General features: G+C 47.2%; 2 protein-coding genes across 3 annotated transcripts in view; both read left to right on the top strand.

The window, feature by feature from the left end:
- Positions 1-1,203: 1,203 nt before the first annotated feature.
- On the top strand, positions 1,204-12,190 carry prdm2b (PR domain containing 2, with ZNF domain b). 2 transcript variants are annotated; one of them, XM_052075680.1, is made up of 4 exons: positions 1,204-1,350; positions 5,636-5,721; positions 5,983-10,286; positions 10,808-12,190. In XM_052075680.1, the coding sequence occupies exons 2-4, from the start codon at positions 5,703-5,705 to the stop codon at positions 10,823-10,825; spliced, it is 4,341 nt and encodes a 1,446-aa protein (XP_051931640.1). In that variant the 5' UTR covers positions 1,204-1,350; positions 5,636-5,702; the 3' UTR covers positions 10,826-12,190. The 2 variants fall into 2 exon arrangements, with proteins under 2 accessions (XP_051931640.1, XP_051931639.1); XM_052075679.1 differs by lacking the exon at positions 1,204-1,350 and adding an exon at positions 1,381-2,059.
- A 137-nt stretch (positions 12,191-12,327) lies between these two features.
- kaznb (kazrin, periplakin interacting protein b) overlaps positions 12,328-15,295 on the top strand; it is a 107,603-nt gene continuing 104,635 nt past the window's right edge. The window contains exons 1-3 of the mRNA XM_052075681.1: positions 12,328-12,804; positions 12,887-12,943; positions 14,574-14,680. The gene's annotated coding sequence lies outside the window, so the exon portion shown is untranslated. The remainder of the gene's footprint in view (positions 12,805-12,886; positions 12,944-14,573; positions 14,681-15,295) is intronic.

Below are 15,295 nucleotides of genomic sequence, written 5' to 3'. Positions count from 1 at the left end.
GGTTGTTTCAAATTAGAAATTCAAACCCAGATTTGCGTTTCAATCCAGGATCAAAACGCGGCCCGGTAGTCCAGTGGTTAGCACGTCGGCTTCACAGTGCAGTGGTACCAGGTTCGATTCCAGCTCCGGCCTCTCTGTGTGGAGTTTGCATGTTCTCCCCGGGCCTGCGAGGCTTTTCTCCGGGTACTCTGGTTTCCTCTCACATTCCAAAAACATATATGGCAGGCTGATTGACCACTCTAAATTGTCCCTAGGTATGAGTGTGGGTGTGGGTGTGGATGGTTGTTCATCTCTGTGTGCCCTGCGGTTGGCTGGCAACCAATTCAGGGTGTCCCCCGCCTACTGCCCGGAGACAGCTGGGATAGGCTCCATCACCCCCCGCGACCCTAGTGAGGATCAAGCGGCTTGGAAGATGAATGTTTCTTTGTGGATTTTGGATGGAAGAAAGGTGCACATTTCTTTCCATCCAAAACTGTTGTACTTTTTAGAACACCAATTGTTTCAGATGAGGTAATTGCAACCACCTCGGAAGGGCCAATTGTTGCTTGGACCTGATTGGCCTGAAGCTCAAGTGAACTCCCTTTAAAAGATGAATGAGGAAGTCACTGGGGGCAGGACAACTTGGAGAGCAGTTCTACATGTGGGCTACTCAAAACTGGTCAACTGTCACTCTTGAAAATAAAGAAAACTGGAAAATATCCTGGCTGAATTGCCTTTTTATTCTTTTTCACCTGGGCTGCTCTTTCGCCGCACGACAGAGGTCTAAGTTAGGGATTCACAGACTTCAAATTAGGGTTTCAAAACGTAGTGAAGAGTTTTAAAAGTGGTGGCACAAGAAGGTTTGGTGCTTTTGAATTAGAATGTCAACTTTAGGGTTACAAAATTGAAAGAGTGCTTGGTTTTAAAATTTGGTTCAACATTCGTAGAGTGCAGACTACAGTATATGCACTGCTAGCACTGTTTATGCGTGGGGTCCTTTCTTTTCTTTGGCATTTGTTGACGTATCAACCAGGTTAAAAATGACACAAGTCAAATCACGTCGCGACAAAAGGTAGCAAAGTGTTCCGTCTTTTTGGGCGCCGACATGTTGACATGGAAGGTACCAAAGTGCACCGTGAACGCATCACAACCAGATTAGATGCTCGCTGTCCCAAATCTCCCCCTCGGTGCGGAGAGGCGGCGAGGCGGCGTGTGATTGGACCTCTGGCTCATCCCTCACTCTTAGCAGCCTATCGCGCCCGGAGACGAGCTGCTGGGTGGCTGCTGGTGTGGTACAGCACCGTGCAAGGCGAGCCGAGCCAACCCCGAGATAACAGCTGCACCGGAGGAAGAAAGGGGAAAATTGCCGAGGTGAGGCCTCTTTTTGTGTGTTTAACAGAGATCGGGCACTTTTAAGTGGATTTGACACGCGTTTTAAGAAGTCCGATTTCCAACATCGGACACCTCCGCTAAATTCGCCGCAGTGTGATTTCTTAGCACTTGGGAGCTAAGTTGAGCTAGTAGCTAGCATTGAGAGGCTAGCTGATGGTTGTGAAGGGAGTAGGAAGAGGAGAAGGGGGGCTTTTCTCCACTTTTATACCCGATATCAAAGTTGTCGCTGTGGCTACTGAATGACGCCCCAAAGTCGTTACGCTAACCGCCTCTTTCGGCAGTCGCCCGAACTCTACTCATAGCGAGCCCTACCCCCGCTCAAGCGGCTCCTTGTCGAGGATGTGACCTTCCTGAGTTCCCGAAAAGCATGAAAGCCATCCATCGGAGAGCCTCCTCTTGGCGGTGGCCTAGCGCGGCGAGCTAAAGCTAAGCCGAACGCCCGACTCTCCACCTCCTGCGCTGCGGTTGCTGGTTACTGCCCCCATCTCTCCAGCCTCGCCGGTATTGGGTAGCAAATATAAATACCACCCCCGTTTCGAGCGTTTGTGGGGAGTATTCGAACCGAGCCGGCCATCTCTTTGCTCCAAGTCTACGGCGGAAGAACCAGTCGATCAGGTTGTCAAGACTGGCGAATGCTAAGGGAAGCTAGGCGGCTAGCCCGGGACACCTCGGTGCATGGAAGCAGATGGTAAACTATTTTCTTACGTCTCAGTTGAAATCAAACATAATTCCATTAAGACACGTCAACCCCTTCTCTTGCGTCTAATGTAGTGGGATACCATTTACAAGTTTCTCCGGAACCCCATCCAAGCAAAACGCCATTTCTGTAAAGTTGTGCAATCGTGTAAAATCATTTGTATCCCATATTTACTCTGAATTATGTGCAATCAAACAAGGAGATTGTTGATTTGAACACATAATGTTCAACTGACTTGGGAGGAAATTCCTCGCAGTGTGCTGTGAACTTTGGACGCCGTTTTTTTTGTCAGTCAAAGATAAATGGATCTTGCTGCTAGGCTCTTGTGACATGGATGAGTCTTCCTTCTTAGCTCCCGTGTGAGTTGACTCTAAATGCTTGGATTGTTTTAAAGTGGGGTATAAAGCCAGAGTTAGGGTTAGAGGCACAAGTTTCTGTTTCAAAGTAGGATTTCAATGTGAATGCGTATGGTATCAAGCAGTGTGTAGCCAGGGTTATGATTTCAAAGTAGGGTTTCAATTCGAGGTGAGGACGTAAAGCCTGGGTCAGGACATTATGACACGGTTGGAGTTTCCAGCAAATTGAGGTTTCATACTTGGATTTCAAGCAATTTAAATTCAGATTTCAAGAAAACTTGAGGGTTTTCAATTAGGGATTCAAGCCAAAGTTTGGGTCACAAGGTTTCATAGGATTTCAATGTGAAACGTAAGGTTACACATCTGAGTTAGGTATTCAACTGTGGGCATGAAACCTGGTTATGGTTTCAACCAAATTCAGGTTTCAAACATTTGAATTTAGGGTCTCATACATCTTTGGTAGGAATTAAATTTAGGTATGAATCCATCGTAACAAAGCTTAGCGTTTCAAGTAGGATTCCAATTTAGCAGTCGTCTTTCAAATGAGGATTTCCAAATACAGTACAAAGTAGGATTTCAAATTGGGGTTCCTTGACTGAGGTTGGTTTTAAACCAAAGGTGTCAAGACACGGTCAGTTTTAAATTAGGATGTCTGACCAATGTTAGGATTTCAAACTTTGGTTTCACATCCGGGTTTTAAGACAAGTGCAGAGTTTCCAAAAAGATTTCAATCTTAGTTTTAAGTCAGGGCTGGGTTCAGAATTTGGGGTGTCGGGCCTTGGATAGGTTGTCTAGACGCAGTTAGGGTTTCTGATTTAGGATTCAAGCGCGCGGCCTAGGGTTTCAAATGTGCAATTCAAAGAGAGTTTATGGTCATAGAGTGTGGGTAAGCGTTCAAAGCAGACTTCCAAGACCGGGTTTCAAATTAAGAGTTTCTAACTGGGGCTGAGCTTTCAATTCAGATTTCATACTTGAATTAGGGTGAAGTGATGGTATAAAGCCTTAAGGCAATTATACAAATTGTGTCGTGAATCTGTAACTGTATCACATGATTTCTGGGCTTATGGAGGCCACAAATTGTGGATCCCTGTAGGCATGAATGCGATTCAACTATAATGAACCCGTCTGACTTGGTCCGCGTTGACAGCATGCAGTCATGAGCTGTGTCCTGAAGTGCATGCATACGGGATGACTGACCTCACACAAACTCCCCGCTGTGCTTTGATTTTGAATTAGGCTTTGTAACACTGGGTCACGTGACCTCTCAGCCGGTCACGGTGGACTCCAGAATAGCCAGTGAAGGCGTCACTCACTGAAGCATCATTCTACCACTAATAATTCCAGTAAGCCATAAATACAGAACAAATTAAAAAACAGAAACTATGGCAGGATCTTTGCGTGCTGCACGAGGACGTGTTCTTCAGTGGCTGTGCACACGAGTTCATTGTGTGCAGTTCTTGACCTCAATCTTTTGTTCGAACATCGTCAACTGAGAATTCCCCCTGTATGACATGCGTGAACTGTACAGATACTGTTTTAAGTAGCATTTTAGTTGGCATACGGTACGTCAGCATTTCTTAGTCCCTCAGTGTTAAATCAAGATGTTTTTAGGTGTCCAAAAACTGCAAAAATGTGGCAAAAGTTATTTTATCTATTCTGTGTGTAGGGGGTATCATTCTTGCCACAGAGGTATCAAAAGAAGTTAAACACTCTTCAAAACAAAACAATGCCTTCATTTTCCAAACAATAATGGTTATATAGTCACACAGTCCTCTCTTAACACTCCTAGTGGCAGCCGTTTCAAATTTTTCACAAAGCTGTCCAAAGATGGTGGATAATTGTGCCCTTTTGTGATGCAACATGCATTGCCGAGGTCCTCATAGAAGATTAAGGTTTCTCAAAATAAGTCTAAACTCCAATTAAATGCAGAGGCACCGTAAATATATCCAACGCATCACATTCCGAACCTGCGAAAGGTCTCACAGCATTCCCATAAGTTTGAGCCAAGAGTGTCGCCGGGTTTCAAACGCTCATTCGATCTCCGCATTGAAACGGTGGCGAGTCCGAGTGGCTAAACGACGTGCTAATACTCGCTGTAAAAGCGTTACAACGCTAAGACTATCTGTTAGATACCCATACGGAGATTGTTACCGTCCCATGAAGGACACTTCTCACATCGCACACTTGTTGTAAAGTTGCTCAAAGCTGCTTTATAAATAGCCCAAATGCTTGATTCATCTTGACTTGCAAAAGCTTGAATGACTCCAGTGAATGTAATTTGACTTAATGCCTTTTCCTTTATGATATAGGTCAACACTGAAAATAGGGAGGTGGGGGGGATCTTAATTAAGTTAAAATACAATACCAAAACATATGCGGTAATTACAAGAAAAGGTGTTAAGGTCAAGAGAATAAACAATCTTACAAGCATAAAGTCCAAATGTTCAAGAAAAAAGATTTAAGGTAAGACAATGAAGTCCTAATAGCGTGAATTTAGTATGAGAATAAAGTTGTCATGATCCATGTTAAAAGGCATAACGTTAAGAGAATTAAGTTACATTATTATAAGTGTTGACTAGACTTAATGTTACGAGTAAATGTAATGTTATTAAAATAGTCATAATGTTGAAGGATGAAGTTCCACTGTTACGAGAAACCCCTGAGAGTGTTTATTTTTCCTCAAATTTAAGTATCAACTTAAGTATTTAAGTATCAACGAAGACTGTTCCAAGTAAAAGTGATAGCCTTCCGAAAAATTTAATTGTAGTATAAACTTCACAGAAAGGAAGTGGCAGTTTTTGCACAAATATTCATTCCAGGACAAGAATAAAGTCTTAAAATAATTGAGTCTGAAGTTTCGGATTATCTGAAATTTTACAAGATAAAACTCAAATGTTACGAAAGTGAAGGGATAAATTCCTAATAATAAAATCATGTAGTTTATCTAAATTAATTCATTTTGTTGCCGAAAAAAAGTTGAGAGAATTTCTTGGTCTGGATTTTAACAGGTGAATGTGGGAGTTCGACCTAAGCGCAGTATAAAAATGCATCACTTTTTTTTTTTTTTTTGTAACTTATTTTGGCTAGTCATAAAGGTATTTGGCTGTCAAGAAAAAAAATCGAAGGGAGCTTTGCATTCACTAAAATATGGTTGCAAATACTTGCGCTTTGTTCTCTGAGACCGTCGAGCTTTTCATGTTTTTGTCTGCAGGCAGAAGAAAGCTGTTAGAGCTGTTTGGGCCGACTCGCAGAAAACAAGTGGAGACAAATCTGCGGAGATGTGGGATGGGGAAGAAGGCGAGTTGACTTTCAGCCTGTTGACATAGTGAATATGTGTACCCGACAGCCTTCCTGTCGCCTTTGCTGCAAGCGCCTGAAGCACATTTTTCAGTGGAATGAGTGATGCAAAAAAGCAGAACATGCCCCCGAGTTATAAATATGTCTGAGCGAACCGTCAATTTCTACATCAGCGTGTGACCTTTAAAATCGATTGTAAAATCTAATCCACGAGCCTGGGTGTCAATTCATTTGCCTGACATTGGTGATGACTGTTGACAGGTGTGAAGGAGGAGGATGAGAGGCCGTTAACACAAGGACCATCCAAAGTCACGCCCACAGAAATGACTGACCACAGAGATGTGCAGGACATGTCAGTCGACATGATGGATGGGGCAAACGAGGAAGAGGAGGAGGAGGAGGAAGAGGATGCAAATAATTTGCTTGCTTCCGTCGAAGCACAGCAGCAAATAGCCCAGCGGCAGCCCCACGTGTCCCTCGGAGAGATGGAAAGAAGCCAGTCGCCGTCTTCGCCGCCCCAAAGGCAAGAACAAGAGGCCGACACCGATCCCGACTTCGACCCCTTGCTCGATGGGGATCCCCACGGAGATTCGTTTCCCTGTCCGCACTGCGAACGGCACTTCTCCACCAGGCAGGGTCTGGAGCGTCACATCCACATTCACGCCGTCACCGGCCAGCAAACGCAACTCTTCAAGTGTCGGTACTGTAGCAAGTCCTTTGGATCGCAGGTGGGTCGGCGGCGCCACGAGAGGAGACACGAGAGCGGCGCCAAGAAGAAGCCCGGCTCCTTGGCCGGAACCGCTCATCTGCTCAGCCCCGCGGCGCAGACGGACATTTCCAGTCCCGACTGCACCAGCCCTACGAGTCACCATGCTGCCGTGGGGTCGCAGCTTACTGGAGGACCCGCACACTACGCCGAGGCGCCGAGGAAGGAGTCGGGGTCTCAAGCCGACCCTCCGTTCATTTTAGACGAAAGCGGGGCATCCAAAGAGCTTCATCCCTGCAAGTACTGTAACAAAGCGTTTGGCACACACACCAACATGCGACGGCACCAGCGCAGAATACATGAGCGACACTTGTTACCAAAGGGCGTTCGGCGGAAAGGCATGCTGCTGCAGGAGGCATCGGAGCCGCCGCGACCCGACGCGTCGCCCAACGCCAGCCCCGCCCTCGTGTACTTACCGAGCGCCGACACAGAAGACGAGGCTGACCGGGACGATTACGTTGTGGACATATCCCAAAACATCTCGGAGAACTTGAGTTTCTACATTGACGGCAAAATAGTGTCCACCGGCACGGTGAGCAGCTGCGAGGTCATCGAGGTGGACACTCGATCGGCTGCCCTGTTTGGTCTGGACACCGTCATCATCAGCCCCGGTCAGCTTAGTCAGGCGCTTAAAGCGGAGGCCCGAGCCGGCAGCGTCAAGCAAGTGTCCAACTTCTGTCCGCCGTCGTCCAAAAGAAGAACGCTGACGCCACCTCTTGTTCCCGGCCTCAAAATCGAGGCGGAAACGGTATCGTTCACTACCTCGTCGTCATCCGCGGCGGCGTCCTCGCCGAACTTGCTAGTTGGCGGCCTGATCCAGCAAGCGGCGGATTCGTCGGGATTTCAACGGGAGAAAACTGTTTATCTGTCCCCGAAGCTCAAGCAGCTCCTCCAGACACAAGACGTTCAGAAGTCCATCACGCTCATAACAGAAAGCCAGAGGCTGGCGTCGCCGCTTTCCGTCACGCCGTTGCAAGGCCCCTCGGGTCGCTTTAAACGGCGAACGGCCTCGCCGCCGTCGGCGTCGCAGCTTAGTCCGCCGTCTCGAGCGGAGGCTTGTAAGGCCGAGGCTTTGAGCTCGTACGCTCTCAAGGTGCCGAGACTGGACAACCTCGACTCGTTGGAGAAGGATGACGCCGCGGCCTTGAACCCTTACGGAAGCAACCCTGCCCAAAGCTCCTCTGGCAACGGAGGCGCCGCTTGCAATCAACAACCATTGGACCTGTCAAACACTGTCAGTAAAAGAAGCGACACCCCCAACAAGGTTCTCAACGATGCCGCGCTTGATCTGAGCTTGCATCGGAAGCCTGTTGCCGACCCGGACTTGAAGGGAAGCGCGGCGCCGCAGCTGCAAGTGAAAAAGAGGAAGCCAAACACCAGCATGCTTGAAAAGGTGTTGATGAACGAGTATGTGGGTTTGCCCTTAGCGACAGACGAGGGACCCTCGCTGCCCGCCAACGTCGCTTTTCAACCACAGTCTCCCAATGTTGAGTCGGACCACCCCTCCCCTCCATCCTTAACCCCCGTCACAATGAACCCCTCCTCACCCGGCGCCTCCAGTGTGACGTCCGCAACGCCGCCACCCCCCGTGCTCCCCACCATGCCCTCGCCGCCGGCCGTAGCCAACTCTCCGCTCTCCCGGCCCGCGGACTCCTCAGCCCAGCGGCCTCTTCCTGTCCTATCTCCAAAGATGTCGCCGCAGCTCCCGTCGGAAGAAGCGCAGAGTGTATTCGCCGGTGACGACAAAGACGAAGAAGAGCAGCATCACTCTGAGACACTGGACTCCCCAAACACTCCGCTCCGGGATCCCCTCGATCATTCCGCACCTCCCGAGTCTCCTCCAGTCGGCCTGTCCGTTGCACAAGACGTTTCTCCGACTGAGGCAAGCGGGAGCCTGCCCAACGGTCCAACGAACCGAGACCTCAACTCGGGAACTCCAAAGTCTGAAAACTCAGACTCGGCTGCTCTCTCGCCCCAGCCGGAGTCTTTGCCGACACCCCCCTCTCCCCCCGTGTCACGTGACCCGGTCCCATTGCTGCTTCCGCAAAGCCTTCCACCTGCAAAGATAAAAGAGGAGCGTGAGAATTGCACAGATGAGCCCTCTGTCACAAACCACGTGCCTCGGGATAATGTTGACGCTTCACCTCCGCCTTTCGAAAAAATCAACTCTACTTACTCCAAGACTTTTGTTTGCAACGTGTGCGAGAGCCCGTTCAACTCCATGAAGGAGCTCAGCGGGCATATCGCTGAGCACGCGTCGGATTGGCCCTTCAAGTGCGAGTTCTGCGTGCAGTTATTTGGCGACGCGGACGCCCTTCTCGCCCACCGGACCACGCTGCACGGGGTGGGCACCATCTTCGTGTGTTCTGCGTGTTCCAAGGAGTTTGCCTTTCTCTGCAATTTGCAACAGCACCAAAACGATCTGCATCCAAATGACGCCTGCACACATACCTCCGTGGAGAGCGGTAAACTCAGGCCGCAAAATTACACCGATCCATCCCGAGCCAAAGAAGAAATCGGCGTCTCCACGCCAGCTCGAGACACCCCCGAGGAAGGGCCAAAAGAAAATGACGCGACGCCTGCAAAGGAAGAGCCGGACGGGAATGGCGATCCGGCGAATGACGGCGCGGAGGATCCTAATGAGGAGCTCTACACCACCATAAAGATCATGGCCTCCGAAGGCGGAAAGCCCAAAGGCCCCGACGTCCGACTGGGTCAGAACCAGCATTACCCCAGTTACAAGCCTCCCCCCTTTTCCTATCACAGCCGTTCGCACGCCGGCTCCATGGCCTCCGCGACCAACTTCACCACACACAACATACCCCAGACGTTCACCACCGCCATCCGCTGCACCAAGTGCGGCAACAGCTTTGACAACATGCCGGAGCTGCACCAGCACATTTTGGCCTGCGCCAATGCCAGCGACAAAAAGCGCTACACTCCCAAAAAGAACCCCGTCCCGCTCAAGCAAATAGTCAAGTCTCCCAATGGGGTCGCGTCACCGTCAGCGGGCCAGAGTGCCTTCCGAAGAATGGGCCAGCCAAAGAGACTTAATTTTAATCAGGACCTGAGCAAAACAAAAATGAGTGCCCTCAGTAAGAAGAAAAACCAGCTTGTCCAGAAGGCCATTTCGCAAAAGAATAAAGCCGCCACCTCGGCTAAGAAGGCCGCCGTTAAAGTCGAAGAGGAGCAAACTACCGTTTGCCCCCACTGCAGCCGGGAGTTTACTTATCAAGCCAGTCTCAGCAAGCACATGGCCGTCAGCTGCCCCATGAAGCCCGCCGCCAAAAAGGGCAAGAAAACACTTGAGGACAAGAGGAAAGTCGGCGTGGCCGGCGCGGATAAAAATACCAGGAAGAAAGAAAGTGAAGCGGCACAAACGGAGCCGGAACTAAAACCCCTCGGAAAAACGAGAGCTCGTAGTTCCGGTGCGGCGGAGCTAACCGAACCACCGCAGACCACTAAAGGCAAAAGTATGCAGAAGAGGCCCGCTCCGGACCCGGCGCCTGTCCCCGGAAAAAAAGCCAAGAACCAGGCTCAGGTGTCACCCACGCACTCGCCGGGTGACGCCGCGACACAAAAGCAACCTGTAAGGATGCAGCGGATGGGCAAAGCGTTGCCCAAGAGGTTAGCAGAGCCCAAATCGGTGTCACCGCCGCAACCCAAGAAAGAAGAGCGCTTCTCCCTTCGAATGAGGGAAAGGCTCGGCGGTCCAGTCACCAGGAGCTCGCAGATGGCAGCCCCCGCTGCCGAGGCCAAATCGGAGGACGCGCCGGCGCCTGAGCTGAAAGACGCTCCGGTGGGTGACTCTAAATTTGCGAGTAAAAGTGGCAAGTAAAGGGCGGACTTTGCAGTGTTAAAACTGCTTGCAAGATTCAAATGAAGCCCCTCTCCCCTCATTTGCCCCTTGAGACTCTGACCAACCTCGCGAAAGTGCACCAGCGCAATTTTCAAACTTGGCCGCTGACCACACTCATAATGGCACGCGCTTGTAAAGGTGTATCAATGTGATGAATAGACCTTGAACAAAATCACACCTCTGGCAATATTAAGCTCGCATCAGCCCTGTAAACAAGCCACTTTCGACTTCCATAATGCCGTGTTACCCTAACGCTAAATGTTACTGGCTTATTTTTTGGAATGTACGATCGGATATATAAAAAAAAAACAGTTGAGAAACGAACCTATCAAACAGAAATGCCGCTTTGATGCAGAGTCCTCTCGGCTGCCTGACGTCCCAGTGCTTTCTTTCTGCTTGCGCGTCGTACGCTCAACTCGTTATATTGTAATGTTTTCATTCCACTATGCGTGTGCTTCCAGGAGATGCCGATGAAGTAAGCGAGCCACGTTGACCTTGACGGGTTCCTGGGACATGGGCTCTTGTTGTCCCACACGAGGATAACTGGACTGCCTTGCCGGACTGTTTTCGTTTTCTTCCACTTGTCATACAAACTAAACTGAGCCTCCGTTTGTTTGTTTTTTAGCCAGCCTTGCAAAAAAGAAAAACACACTGTAAATGGCAGTGAGTTAATATATATATATAAATATATAATTATGTGGATAAAATGTGTCATTACTTGACCCAAAACAGTAACATTAGGGCTCTGTCAAAGCTGATCTATTGCAAAGGGCAATCATGCATCAGTTAGGGAAACTTGCTTACTACTACTACTCAGTTTGGTTGTTTTAAGATCATTTTGGACATTTTATTTCCCCTAAGAGTTTCCTAATGCATGTGTTGAAATATAATGTATAATCTAGATGATGACAAATTTCCAAGTCTCTTCCAGTGGCCGCCGGGTTCAATTTATACATTTTGTTTTGTTTTGCAATCTTATGTCACACTGCAGCTTCAGCGGTGGTCTTATTGTAGAAAAATGTTCTATTGGCTTATCATTTGTGCGGGGAAATGAAATGCGGCAGTTGACTGCAACAATTGGTCCTCAGGAATTCTGTGTGCGCGTGCCTGTGTATGGATGGACAACTGTTAATTCCTCCAGTCGAGATCTCGATGACATCTCAAATTGTTACCGTGGCTGTTCATATCCGTTTGTTTCTCTGACGTTAGCGGGCGATTCCGGCTGTAACGTTGATGTGGTCCTATCGCCGACTTAACATGCTATCGATCCTTCTTTGAGATAAAAAAAAAATACGTCACTCGAACGTCCTTGCAGCACTTTAGAATCAACTGCCAAAATGTGTAAAAGATTGGCTTCATGAATTGAACGATGGAATGTATTCATCAATGTTTTGTTTTTGTTTATTTTTGCTGTAAATTGGTCACTTGTCATGTTCAGAATGCGTGGTTGAAACATTTTTGGACAAATTAAGTGTAACAGTATCTCTTGTTCCCACATTCTTTGTGTGTTCTTCTTTTTAAATGTAATTGTTGTTCGAGAGCCATGCCAACCTAACGTAACAAAACGGATGCCGGTGTCCCTCCAAACACGTTTTTAATGAACACTTTTCCGTGAATCGAGCACAGACAATGCAGACGCCGCTCGAAACACTTGTAGCATGGACATGGGAAAGTCAATTCAACACTATGAATGGACCCTAATTTATATTTCCACAATGAATCAAAAAAGTGTCTTGCCTTGCAGCGATAATGGAAAAGTTGTGTTATAAGATGAACATCCCGAATGACCTCAAGTAAAATATTGCTATAATTGACCCAACAAAAGTGATTTGTTTCTTGCCGTGCCCTTGGATTTGTTGTTTTTTCCCCCCAGTCTTTTCAAAAGAAAAAACTGAAGCAATGACCTTCGGATTGGACTGGAAAGTGCCTACAAATGAAATGTTGGTTGGAATTTATTTAAAAAAAATACACTTATAAAACAAACAAAAACTGCCTTTAAAATGATGACGTAATGCGTACGTGGCGAATGGCTGTTGCACAACTAACGTAAGGATGGAGATGAGTTAGCAATTTACTGTGGGAGAGAGAAATTATATCAAATTACATCAATGCACGCAGAGGTTTACCATCTGGGGGGTAATTGGAAATGTCGACAAAAGCATTGCAGATGTTTGACAGTCATAAGTGTAACCATGTTACCGATTGCATTGTAAAACTACGGTACTCGCTCTTGAAAATGCTTGACAGACATGGAAGAGGGAAAAGCAAGATAATGATGGAACGATACTGCCACCTAGTTGATGGTGTTGATCCGGATTTGTGTGTAGCGTAATTAGTTAACTGCGGGTTGCCTGTGTTTTTGTATGAAGTATTTAGTCGCTTTTCCATGGCAGCTGCAACACGAAGTTCCTGATTTTGCTGTCACCACGTTTATCTCATCGTCAGCTTCCAAAGCCTGGTGAGTGCCAAGTTGCTCGTGACGTACACGGCGTGCTTTTTATTTCCATTGAAGTCTTGAACATGTGCTTTCCTTTGATTAGAACGCAACCCATCGTGTTGCAGTAGGTAAGGTGCTGGTTCTGAACCACAAGATGGGGGTAAGGCTTGTATTACTTGCTTTCCCCAACCTGAATAAAAACAAGGCGGATGCATACATCAGTCTAAAAAATGGACCGAGATGATGATATTTTGGGCAAATCCCACCATAAACTTCAAATGCACTAGGTCAGTGGTTCTTAACCTTGTTAGAGGTACCGAATCCAACCAGTTCATGTGCACATTCATCAGACCCTTCTTTCGTGAAAAATAAAAATGGCTTTTTAAAAAAAAACAAATTATAGACAAACGATGCGTTTATTAAAAACAGAAGAAAGTAAATATAAATTCTAGACATAAGTCTTGAGCTTTTTAAATTTTGATAGAGGCTCTGTCGAACCCCTGAGATGGATTCATCGAACCCAGGTTCAGAAGCACTGCACTAGATATAACCTTTGCAGGTAAACCTTTTGCGCTTGCTCAAGTGGTCAAATTTTGATGGTCTCGTTTTTAAACAAATTTCAATTCAACAATGTTTTGACCGGTCCAACATAAAAGGCAAGAACATATCAAGAAATTGTGCCACAACAGTTAGATAAAATTGCAACAGATGCGATAGAGTGAATCCGCAAGAATTGAACCACAAAGTAGTGAGAGAGCACAATACCTCTTCATTCAAGATGTTTTTGATGATTCAACTCATGGTGGTAGTAGCAGAATTAATTCTGAAATCAAAAGCATTTTGTCTTGATATTTGAACATGCATCCAAACTAACAAAAGGTGCTTTTTTTCTAACAACGCACCAAATGTGCTGGGCTCAGTGGTTGGGGATCGCCGGGTTATAAGATAAGAAAAGAAAACCTTTATTAGTCTCTCAATGGAGAAATTCCCAATTCACAGCAGCAAAGTTATGAAAGGAAGAAGTAGAACAACAAAATATAGGAGCTGCTGGAAAGGCAGCCACTCTCGCGGCGCCATTTTGAAGTCAAAATAACACAACACATAGGACACAGACAGTCGTGCAATCTTCACCACTTTTCTGCATACACTTTGTCTGAAGCAGTTATAGATGAAAGAAGAGAGGATCAAAGTGTCCTTTCACCAGTGGATCAGAGACGTCATGCTAAAAATGTCATATCATATCATTATCATACGGTATGTGCCAGCCCTGCGACGGTGCACTTTATGACTGTAGTTTATGTTACACCAGGTGTGTGTCAGGGGGGGGGGGGGGGGGGGGGGGGTGATGTCAAATGGTGAAATATTTTTCTTTGTGGCATAACGCTGCACTCTCATTCGTTTCAAGGAAATGCAATTCCGTGCAGCTGGCCACCTCGTTTCACCCTGCATTGCAACCAAGGAGTAGAAGCTTGAGAATCATGACGACCCCCCCCCCCCACCACCACCCCTTCTCTACAACTAGAAAAGGAAATGTGGCAAGTTGGTCTGAAGTTGCCATGCCAACTGTATCCCAAACTAACAGAGCCTCTGAGGCCTGTGAGAGTATTTTATATTGATGTAATTTGACGCCAGCATGTGTTCTTTGATCTCCTTGGGTTGCGCACAGCGTGGGATTTGTTTTGACTCATTACCCAATTTTCGTTACATACTTCAACTAATTAATCAGTTTCTTCGCAGACCTTTTCTGCTCTTCTTCATTCTCTTTTTATTATATTTTGTCCACTCCCCAGTCCTCATCAGAGGGCGGCGATAAACCTCCCAACGTTTCTGGCAGCAGGCCGAGCCTTGAAATGTATGGAGGGGATTTGGAACACGAAGGGGAGGAAGTGAAGTGAAGGTGTGGAAATGAAGGGGAGGCATAGTGTGGAAATGTTGTACAGTCGATCAAAACAATTGCCCAGATTTCTTTCACGCCATCTCTGCATGAAATTTAAAACATATTCCAGTCAGAGGAAATTAGCATCCCTTGATGCTACTTCTGTATTAAATACAAAACACATTTTGGAAACGTCCTCAATCGCCCCCCCCCCCCCCCCCCCAAGTCTTTGGAACCGCACGACTGAGAAGGATTTATCAGCCAGGTCAGTTCAGAACACGTCCGCCACACAGTGCAGAGGTGCAAAGTTCAATTTACGCTCCGGCTTTCTGTGTGGAGTTTGCATGTTTTCCCCCTGCCCCTGTGTGGGTTTTCTTCGGGTACTCCGCTTTCCTCCCACATTCCAAAAACATGCATGGCAGGTTAATGGAAAACTCTAATGTGTCCTTATGTGCAACTGGCTGCCAACCAGTTCAAGGGTATTTCCCTGCCTACTCCCCGATGACAGCTCGGATAGGCCCTCCGACCCTTGTGAGGATAAGCGGATCAGAAAATGGGTGGATGGATAGAAATACTAACTGTGCTGACATACATCTACCCAAACACTATTTCAAAGGTTAACCCTTACATGCACCC

Source organism: Hippocampus zosterae, chromosome 9, assembly GCF_025434085.1.
Source record: "Hippocampus zosterae strain Florida chromosome 9, ASM2543408v3, whole genome shotgun sequence".
NCBI classification, from domain to species: Eukaryota; Metazoa; Chordata; class Actinopteri; order Syngnathiformes; family Syngnathidae; genus Hippocampus; species Hippocampus zosterae.
This window is presented reverse-complemented; position numbering and strand designations above follow the sequence as displayed.